This window comes from Heteronotia binoei, chromosome 1 (assembly GCF_032191835.1).
Source record: "Heteronotia binoei isolate CCM8104 ecotype False Entrance Well chromosome 1, APGP_CSIRO_Hbin_v1, whole genome shotgun sequence".
NCBI lineage: Eukaryota > Metazoa > Chordata > Lepidosauria > Squamata > Gekkonidae > Heteronotia > Heteronotia binoei.
Genome location: NC_083223.1, coordinates 203996606 through 204021199, shown reverse-complemented (window position 1 = coordinate 204021199; position 24594 = coordinate 203996606). Strand labels below are relative to the sequence as shown.

The 24594-nt window shown below is 44.5% G+C and overlaps 1 protein-coding gene across 1 annotated transcript in view; it reads right to left on the bottom strand.

Annotated features, from left to right (window-relative positions):
- USH2A (usherin) overlaps nucleotides 1-24594 on the bottom strand; it is a 1244521-nt gene that overhangs the window by 364605 nt on the left and 855322 nt on the right. Inside the window, exons 43-46 of the mRNA XM_060246775.1 lie at nucleotides 20790-20912; nucleotides 14563-14726; nucleotides 3597-3806; nucleotides 2109-2311 (exon numbers count right to left, since the gene is read on the bottom strand). Of these exons, the coding sequence (XP_060102758.1) occupies nucleotides 2109-2311; nucleotides 3597-3806; nucleotides 14563-14726; nucleotides 20790-20912 (700 nt within the window). The remainder of the gene's footprint in view (nucleotides 1-2108; nucleotides 2312-3596; nucleotides 3807-14562; nucleotides 14727-20789; nucleotides 20913-24594) is intronic.

Sequence of the window (24594 nt, the reverse complement as noted above, 5' to 3'; positions counted from 1 at the left end):
TATTGTTTTGTTTTTATGTTTTATTAACTGTTTTGTGTACTTTAGTAGGACATAAATGTTATTAAAATAATCATTCCAACACTAACTAGATATAGCAAAAAGAAACGTGACTACTGAGGTAATAAAATATTTAGACAAGTATTCAGGAACTCCTGAAATTGTAATGCTTTACCCTAAATATCTTGGGAGTGATCAAAATTACGTGTAACTCCTCCACTACATATAAAAAAGCTTCTCATTCTTGTCAATTAAATGGGAAACATCTTCGTGCTTTCACAGAGACAACTTTTTGCAATTATGGAACATTCCCTGTCCAAGATATTTGCATTTTGGGAATGTACTTTGAAGCTGCATTTTTTCAGCATGTATTTTGGAGCTACAAACTAGGGAACATTCCAAAATAGCATATAAACTTTTTGGAATCTACCTTTTGTGAATAATTTTGTTTCCACAATGAAATATTCATGTCTGATGAATGGTGAATATGAGGTATAAAATGCAATTCCCTCAGTTCTCAGGAAAAATTTAAATAGATCCAAAGGAAGAATTTGTTCACTTTAGCAACAAGAAAGCAATACAGAAAAATACAAATATAAAGATGTCTCCGATGACAGTAAAGGGCAATACAGACACAAATCTCCATAATGTCATTTATAAGGAACTGAGGAATGCCTGAAATTTTTTTTAGTAAAAATTCCAATTAAGTCTTTAGATTTATTCCTACTGAAAGTCATAAACATTGGCACTGATACCAACATGGGAGAAACTGAAGAGCAAACCAATTAAGATTGCAAGATGCATTACATGCCTATGGTAAATTAATATGGAGGCCCCCAAAGTCCGGTAGTGCTTTGAATTTGCATTGCTGTTGAGGAACAAGACAAATGTGCGTCCAAGTAGAAACTGGAAAGTCATATGTGTATTCATGGGGTGGAGGGACTTGCTGCTGCAGAGGGGTTGGAACACAGAAATCTGTTATGGTGTGCCGCAGGGTGACGTTTATTTATGGCACACTGTAACTGGATGCAAATTTTAGGACAAAGTATACATGATTACTGTTAAGACCTTCCCATACATAATTCAACTAAGTCAGGTCCAAGTGAGGCAAACAAGCTGGGGAAGCTGCAATTAAAATTAGACACTAAAACGTATTTCAAAAATGTGAAAAAGTATTTTTAACTTTTTCTACAGCATATATTCACAGAGCTTGGAAACAACATATGGATTTTGGGGGCGCCAAAGAAGAAGGGGGCAAAAATGGAAAGCTTTTAAATATTAATAGTATTTTTAAAAGACTAGTATTTCATGGCTGAGATCAGCGTGTTCCATAAAGAGAAGGGAGGAGGGAAAAGATGATAAAAGGCAAACGGATGCAATATCATTATTTCTCTGGGTTGATGCATTATGCATGCCTGATGTTTCTAAAACAATTGCAATTTGGTTTTAATGAGTAGGAGTGTGATCTTTGCCTCTTTGTAATGTATATTGTAAATTCACTATACTGGATCAGTGAAAATTGAGTTCTGATGTCCTTAAAAGAGAGAGGGGAAAATATGAATATATAACACAGCCATAAAAATGTGTACAAAAAAAGCTTAGCTTGTGGGCCCATTACACACGTGTACAATGATTTATAAATATAAACATGCTGAACGTGTGTCCCTACACTCAGACCTACCAAAATTCTCATCAAAAATATAGTTAGCAATGCACACACATGCACATACACTTATAAATATATATGTGTACCAGGGGTTGTTTTGGAGAAAAAATAGGTGGTGGAGCTCATCCAGGAATTGTTATACAGCTGCAATACTATTTAATGGACAAGGAGGTGGAACTCTCAGAAGGAGAAGGTGGAGCTCCCAAAGGTTCAGGAGCTGTGCTCCTGTGAGCTCCCACTGAATCTGAGGCCTGTGTGTACATATGCATGATTCTTCCTTGAAGTATAAATTAAAAGTGTGACTGACAAGCATTTTTTTTTACTTTCATACTCAGAGATGCATATATACTAACTACAGAGATGAGTGTTTATATCCATACATCTACATATATATTCATGCACTACAGTAACATTGGAAACTGTATAGAGTTCAAAATGTTCTAACCTGTATATCATACATAGTGAATGGAGACAAATCTCTTAAAAGAAAAGATCCCGGTTCATTCATTCCAGTCTTGTATGGCTTATTATTTACATAGACAGAATACTCTGTGATAACACCATTTGGATTTGAAGGCGATGTCCAGATGACACGTACAGCTGTACTGTTGATGATGACAACCTCTGGAGGGAACATGCCCTCCGGCTCTAGAAAGAAAGAAAGAAACTGAATAAACTCCAGCTGTCTCTGTAAAAGCATTTGTTTAACTAAATGCAGATTAACCAAATGCTAAATTTGGGTTTAGCAAAGGGTCTGCTGCTTATCTGCTCGCTTCTGATGAAGTTATCACTGTCTTCTCCAAATTGGCTTATTATAATCTCAGTTAGAAACGGTGGGAGATGGTGGTAAAGTGCTTTCTATGACTAGCATTGGGTTCATCTTCTGAAGAATGTGACCAGTGGGATGTAGAGATAAATTATTCACTTATCTGTGTGGTCCATCCACTATTATTTGGTATAGTCTTATTCTTCACACAAAAAAGGCAATCTGTTTCTAGAGCAACAACTAAATGCACAGCGACATATCCATAGCTTTTACCAGCCTTCTTACTGGAGTAATGTGAAGCAATATGCAATACTGTTATTATGTAAATGGTTTTGAATGCTGATTACTGTAGATAATGATGAAGCCTTACAGCTTTTAAAAAAAATCTTCCTTGGTGTTAAATTACACAAATTATTTAAGCATGTCAGGAATAGCAATGCAAAGGACCTATTTTTATCTAGTAGGTCCATCTTAACCAGTTGAAAAATAGCACGTGCCTTGAGTCCTATTTTATAAACAAAAGAGTTTGACCTTTGGCTTTGCAAAGGAAATGCAATCCCCACTTAAAGTGCTTTGCTAATGACCTGGAACACTTGCTTCTGAGGTAATGATATTATAATGTTTATAATGAGACTTTATAAAGCCAAAAAGATTAGAAAGGCCATTCCAAATGCATTTCAGATTCACAAGTTGCTTTCTTTCTTCCCACCCACCCGAGTGCTAACTGACTTGGAAATGACTCATAAGGAAATTCTCTCAGAGGTTGGATTTTCACCTTCCATGGTGAATCAGGAATGGCCCTATTGTTGACTGTTTTGTCAAAAGCTTCACAAAGCAAATCATTTTAAAAATCATTAATTGCTTTTAAGTCCCTCCTTTTATTGACATATGCTCAGCTGCAAACTGAAGGTACATGGATAGTGGTAAACAGGTCAGGATGAGAACAAAGTGGGTTAATATCCGCTATTAGAGCTGTGTATGCCTATCTCCACTGGGTCTTTTATTGATCGGCCATTTGATGACAACCAGCACTTAAGCATTTGAGCTGTTTTTCCTTTTTTATACCGGAAATTTCATAATGGAAGGATGACTGATTTTAACCCCAACAAAAATCAATCAATTTCATTCTCAGATTTTAAACCAGCATACATCCACTGCTCAACCTACCTCCATCTAATGTAGTCACACACACCGCCTCACTTGCAATGCTGTGAACCCCATTGACAACATGAAGCAAAATCTGATACTTAGTGTTAGGATGCAATCCACCAATGATAGTTTGGTTTTCACTGGGAGGAATCCTCCTGGAGTTCTCATGGGCAGTAGTATTCCAAAAGAGGACAGAATATTCAATGCTTCCCTGTAAATCTTGCAGGGCTGTATAATGAATTAATATATTTTTTAAAAAATTATTGAAAATGAACCTGTGAATGTCAAAAGAAATATTGTTACAGTTTCTGGCATTAAATAACATGGACAACTGTTGGCCATAAACTGTAATGCACACATGTGTGATCCTAGCTACACAATTGATGGTTAGACTTGACAACACTAAATATGTTTGAAATTACAAACCATGTTGCATGTATTCTCAGGTCCATGCTGGGAACTATACCAAATACCGGATGCAGAGAACAAGCACTGTTTGTGTACAGTACACCACCCCCCTGCACACACTAACTCAGCAGGGAATGCACATGCAGAGGCCTGCCTGAATCTAAGGGTGCACTGCTAAGCATAGCTGTAATGTATTGGCTGAAATACGCGCCCACGCGCAGAGGCGGCTGGGTATCCCAGGCACCTCTAGCGCAGGGCGCGGAATCCCCGCCTACTACATCCACGGCGGGAAGTTTAACAGGCCAGGATTGGCCTGACCTGTACAGGAGGCTGAACCGGGTATGTACATAAGCGGGGCCCGGCCCGCGTGTTCTCTCTCTTGCAACGTGCTCCTAATAAACAATGTTGCCCTACGCTCGTCTCCGCCTCGAGTACGTTACACTGGCGACGAGGATGGGATGCTAGCCTCATCGGCTACAATCGGAGACCTTGGGCAACGAACGACCGGCCACGACCGCCGCCGCCACCATGGCCAACCAGAGCGGGAACACCGGGTACATCGAGCCCTTCGACCCTGCAAATCCTGAGGGCTGGGAGTCCTACTCGGAACGGGTCGAGTTCTACCTCCGGGCCAACAAGATCACCGACGCCGGATCAAAGAGGGATGTTCTCCTGAGCGTCTGCGGGCCAGCCACGTTCAAGATCGCCAAGGGTCTCTCGGCTCCCGCCCGCCTCGCGGAGAAATCCTACGATGAGATCATCAGGCTCCTCACGGGCCATTTCTTGCCGCAGCCCTCACGGGTGGCCCGCAGATTCCTGTTCCACAAAAGGGACCAGACCGCTGGAGAATCAGCCGCGGACTACTTGGCGGCCCTCCGCAAACTCGCCGGGAACTGCAACTTCCCCCAGTTGGAGGAAACCCTGGCCGACCGATTCACGTGGGGCCTCCGCGACGAAAGGCTCCAGCAGAAGCTCTTCGCCAAAGAAGAGCTCACCCTCCAGGGTGCCTTCAGCGAGGCGGTCGCGTTCGAGAGAGCTGCCCGGACCTTTCCCCGGGTCAAGACCGAGACCGCCCACCATGAGGAGCTGGACCCCGAGCACCAGGACGAGGGGGAAGCCTTCCAGACGCGCCGCGCCGCAGGACCAGCTGCCCGAGCTCCACAGCGCCCCCGAGCCAGCGAACGGCCAAACCAGCGAACTAACGAAAGGGCCAAATGCGCCAGCTGCGGCGAACCCCACGATCGGAGGGACTGCCAGTACCGGACCTGGGACTGCAGGAGCTGCGGGAAGACCGGCCACATTGCGCGAGCTTGCCGAGCCAAGCACAACCGCCCGCGACCGACCGCACACCACGAGGCCACAGAGTCCCACTCAACAGCCTCCACCTCACTTCAGGTACTGAGTTTGCCCCTGACCACCCCCAACAAGATAAAGATGGCGGTCCTCATAGACGGGGCCCCCTGCGTCATGGAAGTGGACTTGGGCTCCTCCATCTCCATAATCGCGGAGGAGACCCTGAGAAGGCTGCGCCCCGGCCAGGGGCTGCAGCTGCGACCGGCAAATTTCATATTGCGGGACTTCCAGCAAAACCTGGTCCAAATAGCGGGGTGGGCACGGGTGCAGGTGGAACGGGGGTCCTTCAGAGGCCCCCTAGACATCCTGGTGGTCAGGCGGCCGCTTACCACCCTCTTGGGTCTTGCATGGTTTGGCCCCTTGGGAATCCGAATAGAGGTGGCGCGCACGACCACCGCGGGAGGGTTCGGGGAGGTGTGCAGAGAGTTCCCCGACGTATTCGATGGGTCGCTGGGTAGTTACAAGGGCCCGGCCATCTCCCTACCGCTCGACCCGACGGTCAGACCGATCCGGCTCAAGGCAAGGAGGGTCCCCTTCGCCTTGAAGCCCAAGATCGAGGCAGAGTTGGACCGCCTAGTAGCACAAGGGGTCCTGGAGCCGGTCGATTACGCCATGTGGGAGACCCCCATAGTGACTCCGGTCAAACCCAATGGGGACGTGCGTATATGTGCAGATTACAAGTGCACAATTAACAAAGCGCTCCAAGACAACCCCTACCCAGTGCCGGTGGTGAGCCACGTCCTGGCTGCTCTAGCGGGGTCTAAGGTCTTTGGGAAGCTGGACCTGGCCCAGGCCTACCAACAGCTCCCAGTAGACGCCAAGACAGCGGAAGCCCAGACCATAGTGACACACAGGGGGGCCTTCCGGGTGAAGAGGCTACAGTTCGGGGTAAGCGTCGCTCCGGGGATTTTTCAGAGTATAATGGACGCTCTCTTTAAAGGGATCCCCGGAGTGCAGCCGTTTTTCGACGACGTTTTAATCGCCGCCCCCGGCCCCGAAGAGTTCGGAAATCGCTTGAGAGAGGTGCTCCGCCGGTTCCAGACAGCGGGGCTCAAGGTCAAACGGGAAAAATGCTTGCTGGGGGTCCCACGGGTGGAGTTCCTGGGTTTCGCCGTAGACTCCGCGGGAATCCACCCAACAGAAGAAAAAACTCGAGCCATCCTGCAGGCCCCGGCTCCCACCTGCAAGGCGGAGCTCCAAAGCTTCTTGGGGGTGCTGAACTTTTATCATTCGTTCCTCCCCCACAAGGCAGCCCTTGCTGAGCCCCTCCACAGGTTACTGGACAAAAAGGCCCCGTGGGTGTGGGGAAAAAGGCAAGCCGCCGCATTCCAGGCGGTCAAGGACATCCTAGTATCTAATGCGGTGCTCCACCATTTTGACGAGGGTCTCCCCGTCATCTTGGCGTGCGATGCGTCGCCCTACGGAGTGGGGGCAGTCCTGGGGCACCAACTCCCGGACGGGAGGGAGGTCCCGGTGGCATACTACTCCCGCACGCTGTCTCCAGCCGAGCGCAATTAGGCGCAGATAGACAAAGAGGCACTGGCAATCGTGGCGGGGGTCCGCAAGTTCCACGAATATCTGTACGGGCGGAGGTTCACTATTGCCACCGACCACAAGCCTCTCCTAGGCCTGTTGGCCCCTGACCGGCAAACCCCCCAAATTCTCTCACAGCGCGTGTTGAGGTGGAACCAATTCCTCAACTCCTACACGTACACACTGGTGCACAGGGCAGGCAAGGCCATGGGCCACGCGGACGCGCTCAGCCGTTTGACGCTCCCAGAAGTAGGCCCAGACCCCGCCCCCGCACACCAGGTCATGATGATAGAGAGCCTCCCAGAGCAGCCCCTCCATGCGGCGGAGGTCGCCAAGGCAACACAGAAACACAAAACACTGGCGAGGGTGCTAGACTGGGTGATGAGGGGCTGGCCGGAGGGGAACATGGGGGAAGAATTCAAACCATACACGACCAGGAGGGAGGAACTAGCCGCGCACAAGGGGTGCCTATTATGGGGAAGCAGGGTGGTGATCCCGCCTCCGCTGCAAAAGCGAGTCCTGGAATCCCTACACGAGACCCATCCCGGCATAGTCCGAATGAAGGCGTTAGCCAGGAGCTACGTCTGGTGGCCGGGAATGGACGGGGAGATTGAGACGTGGGTGCGCAGGTGTCAAACGTGTCAGGAGTCAAGGCCTGAGCCCCCCAGCGCCCCCGCCACACGGTGGGAGTCCACCCGGAAGCCCTGGTCGAGGCTCCACATCGATTTTGCGGGGCCATTCCAGGGTCAAATCTTCATGATCATTGTGGACGCCTATTCCAAATGGCTGGAGGTCATTCCCGTAGGGTCCACCTCAGCGGCCGCCGCCATCAAAGCGCTGCGCAGGGTCTTGTGCACCCACGGTATTCCGGATACCATAGTCTCAGATAACGGGACAGCATTCACAGCGGCGGACTTCCAAGGGTTCCTCAATAGATACCTGATTAAACACATTCGCTCCGCCCCCTTTCACCCGGCCACTAACGGCCAGGCGGAGCGGATGGTCCGCACAACCAAGGAAGCCTTAAGCCGCATCGTTCAGGGAGACTGGGACCACAGACTAGCTGCGTTCCTTTTCGATAACCGGGTCACCCCCAACCCGGCCACAGGGGTCAGTCCGGCCGAGCTCCTCATGGGGCGCAAACTCATAACACGGCTGGACCGACTACACCCCGACAGGACCGCTGACCCCAGCGGAAGTCCCGAGGTCCGGGACGCGGCAAGGGGGTTCTTCGCAGGTGACCCAGTTTATGCCCGGAACTACGCTAGGGGACCCGAATGGGTGGCGGGCAGAGTGTTACGAGTAACGGGGTCCCGCCACTACGACATATCGACCGAGGGGGGCCAGGTCCTACGGCGGCACATCGACCAGCTACGCCGCCGGACGCTGCCCGAGGACCCAGCGGACATAGAGGAGGCGGAGCCAACCAGAGGCCGGCCAGACGACGCGCCCCCAACGACAGCAGGGCCGCCGCCCGAAGTGCAGGGGCCCACCGAGCCCGACCGGCCCAAGGAACCAAACCCGCCGCCTCTGGCGGCACCACAACCCCCGGACGTGCCCGCCAGGGAAGCAGCGCCCCCCCCACAGGACCTTCCCAGACGGTCCACCAGGGAGAGCCGCCCGCGTATCTTAAAGACTATGTTCATTAACTAGGGGGGGAGGAGTGTAATGTATTGGCTGAAATACGCGCCCACGCGCAGAGGCGGCTGGGTATCCCAGGCACCTCTAGCGCGGGGCGCGGAATCCCCGCCTACTACATCCACGGCGGGAAGTTTAACAGGCCAGGATTGGCCTGACCTGTACAGGAGGCTGAACCGGGTATGTACATAAGCGGGGCCCGGCCCGCGTGTTCTCTCTCTTGCAACGTGCTCCTAATAAACAATGTTGCCCTACGCTCGTCTCCGCCTCGAGTACGTTACAATAGCAATGATTTGGACTCAGTGATCCACTTGTGCAGTGACTACAGCTTTTCCCTCCAGCAACCATTTCTCCCCCCACAACCATTTCTGACACTGGGAAAGTTGATTCCTGGGGTTATAGGGCATCCATTTATAGCAACAGGGGTTAATCAGCTGCAGTAAGAGAAAAATTGCTCCCTTCTTGCACTTTTGTCAGCAAATCTTTGATGAGGAAAGAGGCAGGAAGGCCAATACTGCCCCTTCTTCCTTCAGCCCACTGACCCACATGGTTATTAATCCTTGTGGGTTCTGTGACCCTGGGAAATGAACCCTCCTGTCCTGAGGCTGAAAATGATTGCATGGTGGAGGAGATCCACAAATGTGAGCACATTCTGACCAGGGCATTTTTTTTTTTTGCAGGAATGCACTGGAACGCAGTTCTGGCTGGCTTGGTGTCAGGGTGTGTGCTGATGTCAGAGGGTGTGGCCTAATATGCAAATGAGTTCCTGCTGGGCTTTTTCTACCAAAAAAGCCCCGCTGCTGACAGATTGCTGGATCCAACCCAGACTTTTTAAAGTCACTGCTGCGCACATGTGATCTTGCAACATAAGATGTCAGAAAATACAGTGTTAACACAGAATCCTCTTTTTTTTGTCCAGTCATAGCACACATCCAATGCAACAAAAAAGTGCACTCCTTTCACTCTGCCATGGTGTAGAGGGGCAGCATTGCCCACAGTGGCAGAGGGAGGCATGACCATAACCCTTGTGCTAACTGGCTGTTATAGGGCATGTAGCCAGTAGGTTTTAAAGGGGATATGCCTGCCTCCTGGGTACCTTTGAAGAATCTCTACACTCATCTTTCTCACAGTGCAAGATAAGCTAGTCACTGTGCAGGTGAGCAGGATTTTTTTTCCTTTCCAGAGTCAAATTGGTCAGGGTCTGCAAGGTTGATTTACCTACTGTACACTAGGGGAGGTTGAGACATTGTGTCTGTAAAGTGCCATCAAGTCACTACCAAGTTATGGTGAACCAAACAAGAGATTTCCATGGTGAGTACGAAGCAGAGGTAGTTTGCTTTTGCTTTCCTCTGCTGTGTCTTCCTTGGCAAGTACCTTTCCGTACCACCCATGTTTAGCTTCCAAAATCTGATGAGATTGGGCTATATACCATACCACCTTTCCTCCTGGTTGAGACATTACAGCAGATCAATAAAATTCAATTTGTGATGGAACCAGCCTGATTCTGCCTTCAGATTCGATCCTGTCAACTCCCTTTTGAGTTGCCAACTCCTGAACGGAGCTTATCTTCTTCCCGCCACTAGGGCGCACTGCCACCACCTGCTCAATTTAGGGGTTCCTGACTGAGAGGAACAGGACTCTCAATCCCCCTTCCTGCCAGTTCTGAGGCCTGGCCTCAAGGTCCTCTACCAACTCAGCACCTGGTTATGACAGAGACCAAAGTCCTTCTTTGGGAGACCTCTGGAGGATTGGCACCCTTGCCAACTGTAAGCCTTCCCCCTTCCTTGGACTCCCCTCTTGCAGTAGCATAGTCTAAGGCAGTTGGGGAAACTATGTGGTACAGAGGGACTACCTTTTAAAAAGACAAAACATTTACTTAAAATTTACAACTATATACAGGCATTTTAAAATAGTGAACAGAAGAAATAAATCAAACTAGGGAAAAACACTCCTTCTTTCCCTATTATACAATACTGGCCCTGACCATACCATCCAGCACAGACAGGCTCACCCACCCAACTGACTGAACTCAAAGCCCAACTCAAACTGAAGGCTTCCCACCAAAAATCACTTATATAAAACCCAGTTCCCGCTAGGGTTGCCAAGTCCAATTCAAGAAACATCTGGGGACTTTGGGGGTGGAGCCAGGAGACTTTGAAGGTGGAGAAAGGAGTCATTGGGGCGGAGCCAGGAACAAGGGTGTGACAAGCATAATTCAACCCCATAATTCTGGCCATCACATTTAAAGGGACAGCACACCTTTTAAAATGTCTTCCTTCCATAGGAAATAAGGAAGGATAGGAGCACCTTCTTTTGGGGCTCATAGAATTGGACCCCATGGTCCAATCGTTTTGAAATTTGGGGGGTACTTTGGGAAGAGGCACTAGATACTATACTGAAAATTTGGTGCCTCTACCTCAAAAAACAGCTCTCCCAGAGCCCCTGAAACCTCCAGTTCAATTTCCCATTATACCCTATGAGAATCGATCTCCACATAGGGAATAATGAAGTGCTCAGCAGACGTTCCTCCCCCCCCCCCCCAACTCCGTTTCTGGCAACTCTGAAGTGAGGGATTGGCCTCTCTACTCATGAGTTGCAGCCAACTTCTTCCAAATAACACAGACACCCCATTCCAAAAGGAAGCCTTTCAATCGGAGACTGGAACCTCCGGAGGGGGAAAGTCACATGGTGGCTTTGGGGGTGGGGCTTCCTCTCGCCAGCCAGCTGACTGGGGGCGGGAAGGAGCCTGGGAAAGTGGAAGAACCCCAGCTGGGACCTGGGGATTGGCAAGCCTAGTTCCCGCCCAGGAACTGGTTTTCCTTCCTGCAGCCTTCTGGGATACCAGCCTGAAAGACTTCCTGCCTCTCTAGGAGGTCTCCTCGGAATTGCTGCTTCCAGACAGGGGGGAGGGGGAAGGAGGAATAGACTAGGCCCCAAAGCCTGCCTAGTGTGAGAGACTCCTCCAACCACTCCCAGACAAACATAGGCCCAAAATGGTGTTTCTCCACACAATTCAAACAGGTCAACCCTATTTGGGGCAGAACAGATAAGGACAGGTATTAAGGATGGATTATCTTGGTGAGCACTCAGACATTATTTATATGGTGAAAGAGGCTTATTAGACCACCTACACGTGGCTACTGGTTCTGGACTCAGGGCCTGACCAACTTATCTATCTAGAGTTTAGGGTGTCCTGGAGGCAGGGATGTCTTGGAAAGGCCTCTCTTAGCACAGTTAAGCTGTGCATGTGAGAAGCCAGGAAAAAAGTTTAAGTGTTCCAAAGCTTAGAGCAAGACTGCTCACCTGTACCAGGGAATTGACAGAGAAATGAAGTTTCAACCACCTAGATCCAGGACAATGCCTGCACTGGTGCTGGGAATGAAGGTATTTCTTGTTGCACAATTTTTAAATTGTAGTAAAATGGTGCCCACTTATTAACCCAGAATGCCACTGTCTCAGCTTCTTAATTCTCACAAGTACACAATGGCATTTTTTGCCACGTGGTATTGCAATTCATAGGACTGCTTGTGCATTAAGAGTAGAATGTGCTAAATTCAAGAACTGCCTGGGAATAACAGTTAACCAGTCTGAAAGTTGGAAGCAGTTAAATCATGCCCAGAAATATTTTTAGGCATGCAGACAAGACTCCCACTCATAAGAGAAGCATTAAATACCATCACTTTCACCATTAAATTCCATTGCTTTTCCATAAAAAACAACAGAATTTAGCAATGCTTATCTTTGGCTGGATTGTGGCCTAAATGAGTTAATGGTGAACACAACCTTAAGTACTGAAAACTAGGATAACTGTACTATTGAGATCTTAATGCAATCTTGTTTTCAGACGAAATGTTTAATTAGTTCAGAGACAGAAATTTGCATCACAAATGACAGCTACAGTCTTCAAGCCACCTAATGCAGAACAGTTCAGTGAACCCGGTGAAGTAGGTCTCACCTCAAGGGTCTCTAACAGGTAGCTTATGAATCACGTAGATAGAAGACCAAGGAAAAGACTGCAAAAAGATCTGTCTGAGGCTTTAAAAAAACAAACATTTCTTTCATAGCATTTTTCTCTAGGCTGCTTAACTGATAACTTAATTTCTGATGCTCTTCCTAGTCCATGTTCTGTTTCCACATGTAAAAACATGGTGACATGTGTGGGCGGAAGGGAGGGTTGGGATATTGTACATTACAGAAGTAGCTCACTAAAGAAAAGGTTGGCCACCCTGGTCTACTCCAGAATGCATCTTCAAAAGCTACACAATGGCCACACTCTTTTTCTGTTCTGTTCTCATTTATTTCTGTTGGATGGTTTCAGCAGTGGCTATATTTTGCAATATTTCTATTTTTACTGCAACTAAATCATAAAGAGAAGTTACTTGCGATCAATGTATTGGAAAATATTCTTATACATAAATGAAATAAATAAAAATATCCAGAAACATGTAGACTGCTTTGTTTGCCTAGTGCAATACATTTCAGTCATGAAAGAAAAAAGAGAGGGTTTGCTCTAATGACCCTCACTTGATGTTTAACCTTTGCATTCATAAACAGATATCTAGGAAATTTCTGCAGTAAGAATGAAAATGAAGCCAGATTGCATTACCTCTATCTAGAAGGTCAGAGGTTCAGATTACTCAAGTAATGAAACTTCAGCAGCCTGCTTCAGATCTATTAGGTTTGTCAGTTTTTATAAGCATGCTTATTTCAAGCATACAATTATAAAATAAGGTGCCTACATTCGCTGAGAGTCACCTGCAAGCACTTACGAGCAGATTTGCATGTACATATTGAAGAATTAACTCACTGCTTTGATAGGCAGGTAAACTGGATTAAACAGATATGTTCCTTTTAAAATGACACAGTGCTAATGTGTATATTCATATGTCCACAAAAAGACAAACTTCACAGGAAAATATAAAGAAGGGTATGAACAGAAATAGGAACCATTGTGACAACCTACAGTGGCTTAAACCCAAGCCATGCCTTGCCCCAGTTTTGTTGCATCTGAACATTTCAGCAGTTTCCTCTTTCTTTGGCTCTTTAAATAAGAGCGTAACTTTTGCATAGCATTTTAGCTTCTCTTTATGCTGCTCAAGCTTGGCTCCTAACTAATTTGCCTTACCACTGTTATCTATACTTGGTTTGGTTTCTTCTTTTAGTTTTGTCTAAAGAAGAGCTTTGTCCCAAAGTTATGATTGCATTCCCTCCCTGTCCTTTCCAGTTGGCTCAATTTAAAGATTTGCTGCTTTGCATCCTACAAGTATTAATTCATGCCTGTAATATTTCCATAATGCAATACATTGTATAGAATAAGACTCAGATATGCTGCCACTTTTTTGTTTTTGCAGACATCAGTAATTAAAAACATTCAGGGATGAATTGCCTCCAACTTTATATTGCAGAACCACGTACCTTTAATACTGGGGCGACAAAAGATTCAGCAATCAAAATCTATAACCTTTTTCTAGCATGAAGGTGAAATGATGGGGAACACTCCATTTACTGAATTTTTGCTTACTTGTGCAGCTGTTAGAGACACGGAAAGACTAGCTGGAAGCTACCCTAAGCCTCTGGAGAAGCAGCATATAAATTTTCTAAATAAATAAATTAAATAAAAAAGATGACAGTTCTAATTACATCTTTTCATGAAACATTGTACAGTAAGTAGAAATACCAAGTAGCAGACAAGTTATTTAAAGACTCACTTCTATAATTTCACTTCTATAATTTCAAAAGCTAAATTTCACTCTAAAATACATTTACACAATGACTAAACAGCTGACAAACGTCGAACATTAAAAATGGTGATTATGATCTAGTTCACACATTAACACTTATGACTGCAACATCACATATGTGAATGGAGCGCAATAATCCAAAGGCAACAGGTAAATCATTCATATAATTGTATATCATTTTTTTTATCCAAGTGTTTGAGTCAGTTCACATTCACCTGTCAATCATTAGGTACACAGAGATCAAGTGAGGTAGGTGCACCACACGTGTACTACAACAGTATGAGACCAGTGGTTTACATAAGGACACTTACTTGGAATAGTCCACTCTACTTCTATAGCAGTATTGTTAAGAGGGTGGGCCATGACATCACTCCCCTTCTTTGGAAAACCAGCCAATGTTGTAGCAACCACTTGCTCACTTGATCCATATCCTACTTCGTTGTGTACTATGAGTTTATATTCATATGTTGTATAACTAAAATATATAATGAATACACATACCATTGAAAAGAGATGTAAAAATATACATTTGAAAAATCAGGCACAATAAAGCATGTATCATTGCTCCAGCTAACCCTGGAAAATAAAGTTTAGGTTTTTGAAAAGTCTTTGTATTGTTCAGATATTTACAGGTTTGTTTTAAAAATCCAGCTAACGGTACTAGCTCAGTACCGATTAAACAAGATAAAATGCTATATAAAACAGTTAATTTTTTTTCAAAATAGTGAGGGATTACAGCTCAGTTCAAGATGCAATTACAGCAATGGCAAACTGCCAGCATTTGGAGATGAGGCTGATTCGACAATGTCCCCTCCCCTCTAGGAAACCCATGGATCTGCACTTCTACTTCCCATTACAACGGCTGTTTTCCTTATCAGATTCCAGACAAATAGAACAGTCAAGCATCTCAGATGCCATGCTTGACTCTGTGTGTGTGTGTGTGTGTGTGTGTGTGTGAGTGAAAGGGTGCCTTTATCTAAACTTTCAAAAAGTTATAAATGGAAAAGCTTTAGGACTCTCTTCCCTCTCTATATTTTTAGTTGTCAAAATTTTGATTTTGTTAACATTGTGTGTTTCTTCCAAGGAAATCAAGGTAACATACATAGGGTTCCCAGCTGCTCATTCATCCAAGCAGTTATCATACCTGTATAGTTTCAACAAGGCTGCTGTGTCATGTGCTTTCTGACTATACAGTGGGAACGTAGGGCCTAGCTACACATTACTTTTTAAATAAGTCAGGTGCAGGTTCCCTGCATTTTTTCCAAGATAAACAACCCCAGAGGGCCTGATTTCCTCCATTTTGGAGATGCACAGACATGAAAGACTGCACAAGCAGCTCCAAAATGGGACTAAAACATCCTCAGGGCTGGTTCAGTTTGGAAAAAGTGCAAAGCAAGGCAGAAACCCCTTCTCCCCCATCCCTGCTGTGCCACAGTCCTGCACCAAACTGGTCATCTGCAGTGTTTTATAAGGCAATTCCCAACACTGCTGTTTGGCTGCAGAGAAAGCAAGGTGGGAGCAGAGAACCTGGAAACATCTAAAACATAACATGCACTCTGGTCCTTAGATTGCAAGTTTCTTAGGCTATATACCTTCGACCTTTGCTTATGTTGTAAAATATACAGATGGCACAATAAATGTATCCACATTCTTAGATGTGTTCTGTAAACACTTCTAAGTGTTTTTGCCACCTTCGTTAGATCAGTCAGAGGTGGGGCTTACTCAATGGCCACCCCCCTCCTTTGTGGAATAGAATACAAGATAAGGGATCTGCACAAAGACTGAAGTTCATGATGGATTTTGGCTGGTTCATGATTTGTGAAATCAAGTTTGTGGCAGGGCGACAAGTCTGAACTTTGAGCTGTTTGAGGAGATTCATGCCAATTTGTGAGCAGATACATTCCCAGACAGACTTTCTCCACTGAATCAAAATGTTTACAAAACTTCAAAGCAACAACTTGGAGGGCATGTAGAGGAGCGTCCAAGGGAGGTCGCCTCCAACTTTGACATCTCTAGATTATATAGGATCCTGAACCTGCAGCTGATTTCACCAGAAAGCACTTTCCTGGGGGAACCTTCCTTTTTGGGGGAACATAACTCAGACCCTATATATCCAGTCCTCACCAAACTTGGCAGACAGGTACAGGAGAGTCAACTGGAGATCCCCTGTGAGTTTGGTGTCTCTAGCATTCCAGGGGGGCATTATACTGCCTCACAAACCAAACCAGTTTATGAGGCAGCTAAAGTCAAAGTCTTTATTAATATGGTCAAAGACTGGCACAAGACTTAGCAAAGTTCCCAACTACCACAATGAATATGAGAAAAATTAAAATCACAAGGCAGCTATAAATCCATGATGGTCCATGGTCTACAAATGGGGCATGTCATAAACCATGAACTGAACCACATTTTCCAGGTTCATGCCCTTCCCTATACCTGACACTGTGTGCAATACCTATTCCTTCTGTTCTTATAAATCTGGTTATTTCATAAGGCTTACTCCCTAGAATGAGGAATCTGAGTGTTTTGACTCCTGAATTTGGGAGGAGCTCAATGTTTATATTAATGATATCTGAAAGACTGGATTGCTGGTATTGTTAAATAGCTAGTTAATTTAGCTGTGGGGGCAATTTACTGATTTATTTTTATAGTTCACTTGTTTTATCTCTTCTTACCACCCTGAGCCTTGGTGGGATAAAAATATTTTAAATGGCAGTGTTGCAGATTCCTTAGGTTTGGCCATGTTGATCCAATTAACCAAGTGACTGGGATTTCAAATATGCAGAACAGAATGGTTGTTTTGCAGCACTGGACTCTGTTGGAATGGCACTTGTTCACATTGATTTCATTTATTTTTTGAAAATGATCTTTTATGCATTATTTCATTAGCTGCTATTTGTTCTTTTGCTGTTGTTGTAGAATACAATATAGAACACAGTGTTTTGAAAATGTGTTTGTCACTGAAGTTTACTTTATTTGACACTTAAAATCAGACTCTGAGCAGATCAGGGATATGTTTGGATTGCATCTAGCAACTCAAAACAACTGCTGAACAAGTTTGCAGCTGCCTGTTGGTCAGAGATGATTCACAGTTGATTGCCTGATCCACTGGAAGTTGGGTTCTTACCACTCTGACCCCTCACCAAAATAGCTGGGGAGGAGAAGATACCGACTCACGGCTGATCAGGGGGATTAGTTGTGAGTGGGATTCTAACCAGCGTCATCCTCCCAGGGGAATATGTTACACAACAAAGTTGCAAAAGGGAGTGCTTCTATTCAAGCTGAGCAAGGACAGAAGTAATGCTTTTGATCCCTGCACTGTAAAAAGAGTTTTTCTGCCAATCCATGCTGGGCAGGGACAGATTGCACTGCAAAACTGAGTGCTTGTTTCTCTTCCCCTCTCTCCAAGCTAGGTGGGGACAGATGCAATAGTTTTAATCATTGCATTACAAAAGTGAGAGGAGAAGGAGCTGGTTTCTATCCTTTTATTTGCAGCCCAGGCCAACAACTTGGGGTATGATGAAGAGAAAGAAAATCAGATGGGCATCTGATCATCCCCAGTCCTAAATTTGTCATCTCTCAGCAAATCTGAGAGACAGTAGAGTTTACAGGATGGGACATAAGAAGAACTCAGCCTTCATGCTATCATCTGGGATTCAGGTCCTGATTCTGTCCCTCCCAAAACTTAACTAAGCAACATTTCTTCAGCAGGAGATCAGAAGCTTACTCTCAGCTAGGATCGCCAGGCCTCTTGATATAGTGAGAGGCATCCTGGCAATTCTCTCTGATGCCTGCTGGTGCTTTGGGCATGGTCTGAAGGAATGGGGGCAGGGGGGGGAGGAAAGGCTTGTCACATCAGTGTCATGCTGAAGCACTTATGTCAGTGACAGGCAATAGTATAGCTTTCCACAAATGCTGGACCATCCTTGGCAATGCACTAACATCACTAGCGGGTGCACAGGGAATTATGTCTCTGTGTTGACAGCAATGTCATAACGATGTCACTGAAGTCCCCATCTGCTAAGTGTCCCACAAGTTGCCAGGCTCTACAATTTATGCAGGCTGTGCCTGGCAACCCTACTCTCATCTGATACCTCATCAGCTGGGAGTCAGCTTCTGATTGCTGCAAGCAGCCTGTCATGCAGATACACACAGAAAGGCTGTAAATAGCTCATTAATCAATCAGCTGCCTGATCATGCCTGGGAAGTGAGCCCAACTGCATGTGTCTGAGCATCTCTACAAGCAATCTTCTCAGGAATGTCTGTGTGATGCAGAGGATTCATGGGGACACTCTGTCTAGAACATGTTTTATTCTTTAGGGTACAGGGAAAGCCAGTTTGGTGTACTGGTTAAGTATACTGGCTCTTATCTGGGAGAACTGGATTTGATTCCCCACTCCTCCACATGCAACTGGGGGAGTGATCTTGGGTCACTCATAACTCTCTCCAAATTGTTCTTCTCAAGAGCTCTCCAGCCCCATCTACCTCACAAGTGACTGTTGTGGAGAGGGGAAGGGAAAGGAGATTATAAATCACTCTGAGACTCCTTTGGGTAGTGAAGGGTAGGGTATAAATTCAATCTCCTTCTCCCCCTCCCATTTTACCCCTAACATGATGCCATCATGGAGGTTATGATAAAAGAGAGATGAGTCCAAAGACATTTGGCAGACTTTTAGATTCTAGTCCAACACTGTAACCTCTGTGCCAAATTGAAACTCTCCTGGGGCCAAACTGAGTTATATTGTGTTCCCTGGAACACCACCACCATTTTAGAACTCATTTTACAAATGCTGCAAGGGCCTGATCCTGCTAAGGACTGTGGTATGTGGGGAAGGGGGTCCTGTCTTCCCTGTACCATTTTCAAGAGTCCAAAGGCCCACTACCGGAACAGAATTGGGTTCCAGTGGGATCTCTAAAGTGAGAGAACTCCATAGATAAAATAGTAGTAGGCAAAAATGGATCATCTAGTTTGGCTGCTAATTCTTGTGGAATGTTGGCCACAATAGACCTTCCTCTGCATCAGAGAACATGCCCAACACCTTCCTGTGGCTGCACATTAGAGAATGGGGTTACCAATTCCAATTCAAGAAATATCTGGGGACTTTGAGGGTGGAGCCAGGAGACATTGCAGGTAGAGTCACGAGCAAGGTTGGAACAAGTATAATTGAACTCCAAAGGGAGTTCTGGTCATCACATTGAAAGGGACTGCACACCTTTTCAATGCCTTCCCTACGTTAGAAATAATGAAGGATAGGGGCACCTTTTTGGGGGCTCATAAAATTGGCCCCCCTGGTCCAATCCTTTTGAAACTTGGAGAGTGTTTTGAGGAAAGGCATCAGATGCTTTGCTGCAAATTTGGTGCCTTTACCACAAAAAACATTCCCCCCCCAGAGTCCCAGATACCCGCAGATCAATTCCCCATTATTCCCTATGGGAATCATCCTCCATATGGAATAATAGAGTGCCCAGTAGACATTTCCCTCTCCCCCCCCCACTTTCTAAAGCTTTCTAAAGCAGGGGGAGGGCCTCCAAACTGAGGAATCCCCTGCCCCCTCCCTCTCTCTTACACACACACTTAGTGGGTCTGATTCCTCCACAACTTTACTTGCTTTGAAAACGAAAGCAAAATAAACGAAGGGTCTGTGCTCTGATGAAACTGCTGCTGACCCTTCCCCATGAAGTGCTTCCTGTTTCCTGCTCAACTTTAAAGGCACACATTTTAAAAACGGACCTGTTTGTAGGTTTCTAAACCTGCGGGAGCTCTAGAGGTACATGGTGACTGTGGAGACGGGGCTTCCTCCCGCCAGACAGCTGGCTGGGGGCAGGTGGAAGCTTGTAAAACTGGGGGATTCCCCGCTGGGACTTGGGGATTGAGAAACCTATTAGAAAGGAAGGTTAGTAATTATGGGTTGTTTGCCTTTTGGTGAACCTTGTCCAGCATTACTCTGATAATTATGCAGCCTACCCTACTTGATAGTGGATAGATTTTAATGGGACAGATTTTTAATCATTTTATATTTTAAAGATTATTTATTTTACTTTTGTACTGGTTTTATTAGGATATTTTAAATGCTGTTAGCTGCCCCAAGTCCTATTTGGGGGAGAAGGGCAGGATATAAATTTGATAAATAAATAAATAAAACTGTCAAGGAGACCCAGGATTCCTTGGAAATTGCATCCCTGCTTTATATCATGGCTGCCCCTCAGCACATCTTTCCCAGAGGGAAATCAGCTCTTATAGCTAATGATTAATCTTTAGACTGCCTAATATCTTGCCCAGAACAGCTCAAACCTCACATTCTTGACTGTGGTATTCTTTAAAACAGAGACATATTATACATAAGCAAGATGCAGGAATGGCAAAAACAGCAATAAGCCCAGGTGTGTTAATAATGACTAATGCCAAAGGAGATGACAGAAAATATTTCATTACATAATTAACATGTTTGCAACATGGAGACACAAGGAACACTTTGAACTATTAAGTACAGGCTATACAAAATGCCAGCATTTGTTTTCATAGTTTTTGTAATCTCACCTGCTAAGACCCTTATCTTCATAAAACCACTGACTTCCTGAGTAAATATTGTGCCAGAGATTTAAATCTTCAGGGGGATTTGATGCAAGTGGCTGCTGGATTTTACGTCTCAGGAGCTCATATCTAACACAAAAGACAAGCAGAATGCTGGGATTATCTCAACTAATGTTATTACACACAAAAATCAGGGTTCTTTTTAAAAGTCACACATTATTTTGTTTTTACAGCTGTAGAAGTTTTTTTATGTTTCAGGATTTGACTCTTTCCCTAAGTTACCTAATTAGTTTCAAAATGTATAATGAAATATTTCACAACATTTATTTTATTAGGAAAAAAGACTGCAGACATGTAATGGCTTATAACATTTTGTGAATTTGACAATACCTTGACTTAAGGTTTGCATGGGCTCCCACTTTTAGTTCAGCAAGACTTAGGGAAAGAAAAATTCAATGTAATCTTTTATAGCTATGTTTAGAGAAGGAACTGCATCCATACTGCAAACACAAAACCAGTCTGAATAGATTTAATTATAATGGCTCCTTCTCTCAGAATTGTAAGGATCTCTGGCTAGGGACTATGAAACTGGTAAATCTGTAACGGAGACACAGTTTATATCACTGATGAAGCTATTGTTAACACATATATGACATCTTGTGAGTTCACTATCTGGAATTCATTATCGGTGGTCAAAATTAACTTGCAAAGCTATTTTATCTTGGAGGAGTGCATGTAAGTGTGTTGGAATTCCTGTTCCAAGTGACACGCTTAAAGATTTCCAACATGCCAATGTCTCAACACAACTGTGATCACCTTCAGGTTCAGGGCTAGAGTTTTATAAACTGAATTGCTGCTTTTCATATTGCCCAGTTAATAAGTTTTATTCATTTATTATGGAATGTATCAAGAAGAATATTGGCATTCACATCTTTTTAGACATACAAAACAACATGTGAAAGTTATGAGATCCACATGCCAAACCCTTGAAACAGTTAATGAGATTCTTCATATTAGATACCATAGTTAAAATAACCTTAATAAATACCACAGTGTCATGATTCTCAAACTGTGATATAAGCCTCAGTAATAATGACAAAGTACTATGTTCCCAGTTTAAGTATGTATCTGGACAAGGTTAGCAGAAGAGAAACCTTGTATGTACTGTTGGCTTACCAAAATTTCAAGGGCACCATGCAGATAAGATGGAATGTATTACGGAATGTACCAAGAAGAACACTGGCATTCACATCTTTTTAGACATACAAAACAACATGTGAAGGTTAGCTAAAGGGATCTGTTTTGGTGCAGCAACTCAGTGTAGCAACTTTTATATAACATGTGAATTACATTTCAAAAATTTTGATTTTTTTTTTTAAATGTCAAAGCATACATACAGAGAGGGTTACATTACACTTTATTTTTCAGAAAAATGTATATATATATATCCCTTAAGCATAAAAATACCAACATATATTGATTAATCTAAGACTTGATACCAGATGTACAACCATTTGTTGAGAGCTAATCTGGCGGGGGGGGGGGTAGATATAGTGACAAATTGCCACCTTTTGACCTGGGACGCAAAATTAAGGGGATTACTTGTATGGTAATTCCATAAAACAAATGGAATTTATTTACCATATATATTATCACTGAATACTTATCCCCATATCATTTAAGTTAAAGGGAAAGTCCACATAAGCAGTAGCCTGCTGTTCACATTGAAGCTTTCATGCCAATTACAAATTGCTGGTCAGATAGTATCCTCCCTGAAATTGTGACCCTAATAAGGATCATTTTTAATCCATTAAACTGGAAGATTGAAATAGGACTTTAGAAACCTAAGCATTCAGACCAACTTGACTATGAACCACGAGTTAGTGTGCTGGTTTCTCTTTTTAGAGATTTCATCCTCTCTAGCATCTGAGAAACTAAATTTCCAAGTTGACGTGTGAGAATATTCTGCTGCCTTCACATCACAAGGAATGCTTCCAATTTATTAGTTTAGCAACATCAACAGAACTATCTCCTTTAAGAAAAAAACTCCTGAATTATTTCTTTCTGGTTGGTCAGTCTGTAATTTGATGTGGAAGCCATGAAAAATATCAAAATCTTTTTAAAGCACTGGATAGTGACTGAGTACAAACTGCTTCCAGTGGCGGCTGCTGCTACCCTCTCCACTCCTCTCTCCATCACATTGCGCTGAGCAACAGCTTGAATAGTTGTTCTGGTTGGAAGCAGCATGGCACACCATGAAGAAAATGAACTCTGCAGGGACTGGTTATGTTGTATTACTTCACCCACCAGTGGTGAGGGAGTTACACTGTGGTGAGAGAGTAGAGAAATGTAGGCTGTTTTCCCAAGACTGCCTATCTTATTGTTCTACAGTGCATAAATAACAATTAGTCTTCAGAAAGCAAGAAAAAGGAGGGTATCTCCTAGTGTATAAATACACTACATTTCTTTTTCTGAATTACTAGGGAACAGTGAAATCACTTTAGTCCAGACAAGCATTCAATGCAACACAATAGTAACTTCATTGTGGCCTGTAGTAGGCAGCTCTGCAATAGCCAGGACAAGGAGAACTGAAGTCACTAATTCTACATGTGTTTAATGTATTCACTAACCAATCAGACAACCAATTCTGATAGTTCCTTGCCTGTTCCTTCCTTCCCTTGCTCACTCTACTACAACATATGTATTTATTTATTTGCACTTATATTCCACCCTGCCCTGATGGGCTCAAAATTTACTCAAAACAAAGGGTTTAGGGATCTAATAGAATGGTTCTGCCTTTTCAGAAAACTATGCAATCTCATTTTCAGAAAATACTATAATGGAAAGGATGGTGTCTGACAGGATATATTGCCCAGCATAATCCCTACATCTATGGTTTAGTACAGACCAACTTTCAAGGCAGACAATACTCCTCCAGTGGTTTTCCAACTTCCTAACTTCTAGAAACATGTTCCATGGCAATTTGACTGCCACAGAACCCTTAAATGTTACAGATTACTCCAAAGTCTAAGGCCTATAATGCTTCAATTGAATTCTGAATGAGCAGAAATTCTACACTAGCTACACCTAATATATGTTTGCTTCTGGTCTTGGTGGCCAAACTATCTTTAAGGAATAATTGTACAGTTGTCAGCCTCCAGGTGAGACCTGGAGCTCTCAAAAAATTACAAGTGACCTACAGATGTCAGTTCCTTTGAAGAAAATCGCTGCTTTGCAGCATAGACTCTATGGCATAGGGTTGCCAAGTCCAATTCAAGAAATATCTGGGGACTTTGGGGGTGGAGCCAGGAGACATTAGGGCGGAGCCAGGAACAAGGGTGTGACAAGCATAATTGAACTCCAAGGGTGTTCTGGCCATCACATTTAAAGGAACCGCACACCTTTTTAAATGTCTTCCTTCCATAGGAAATAATGAAGGATAGGGGCACCTTCTTTTGGGGCTCATAGAATGGGACCCCCTGGTCCAATCGTTTTGAAACTTGGGAGATACTTTGGGGAGAGTCACTAGATACTATACTGAAAATTTGGTGCCTCTACCTCAAAAAACAGCTCCCCCAGAGCCCCCGAAACCTCCAGATCAATTCCCCATTATACCCTATGAGAATCAATCTCCACATAGAGAATAATGCTCAGCAGACGTGTCTCCCCCCGCCCCCCATTTCCGACTTTGAAGGGGATGGGCCTTTCTACTCACGAGTTGCTGCCAATTTCTTCAAAGTAACACAGACACACCATCCCAAGAGGAAGCCTTTCAATCAGCGACTGAAGCCTCCGGAGGTAGAAACGCACA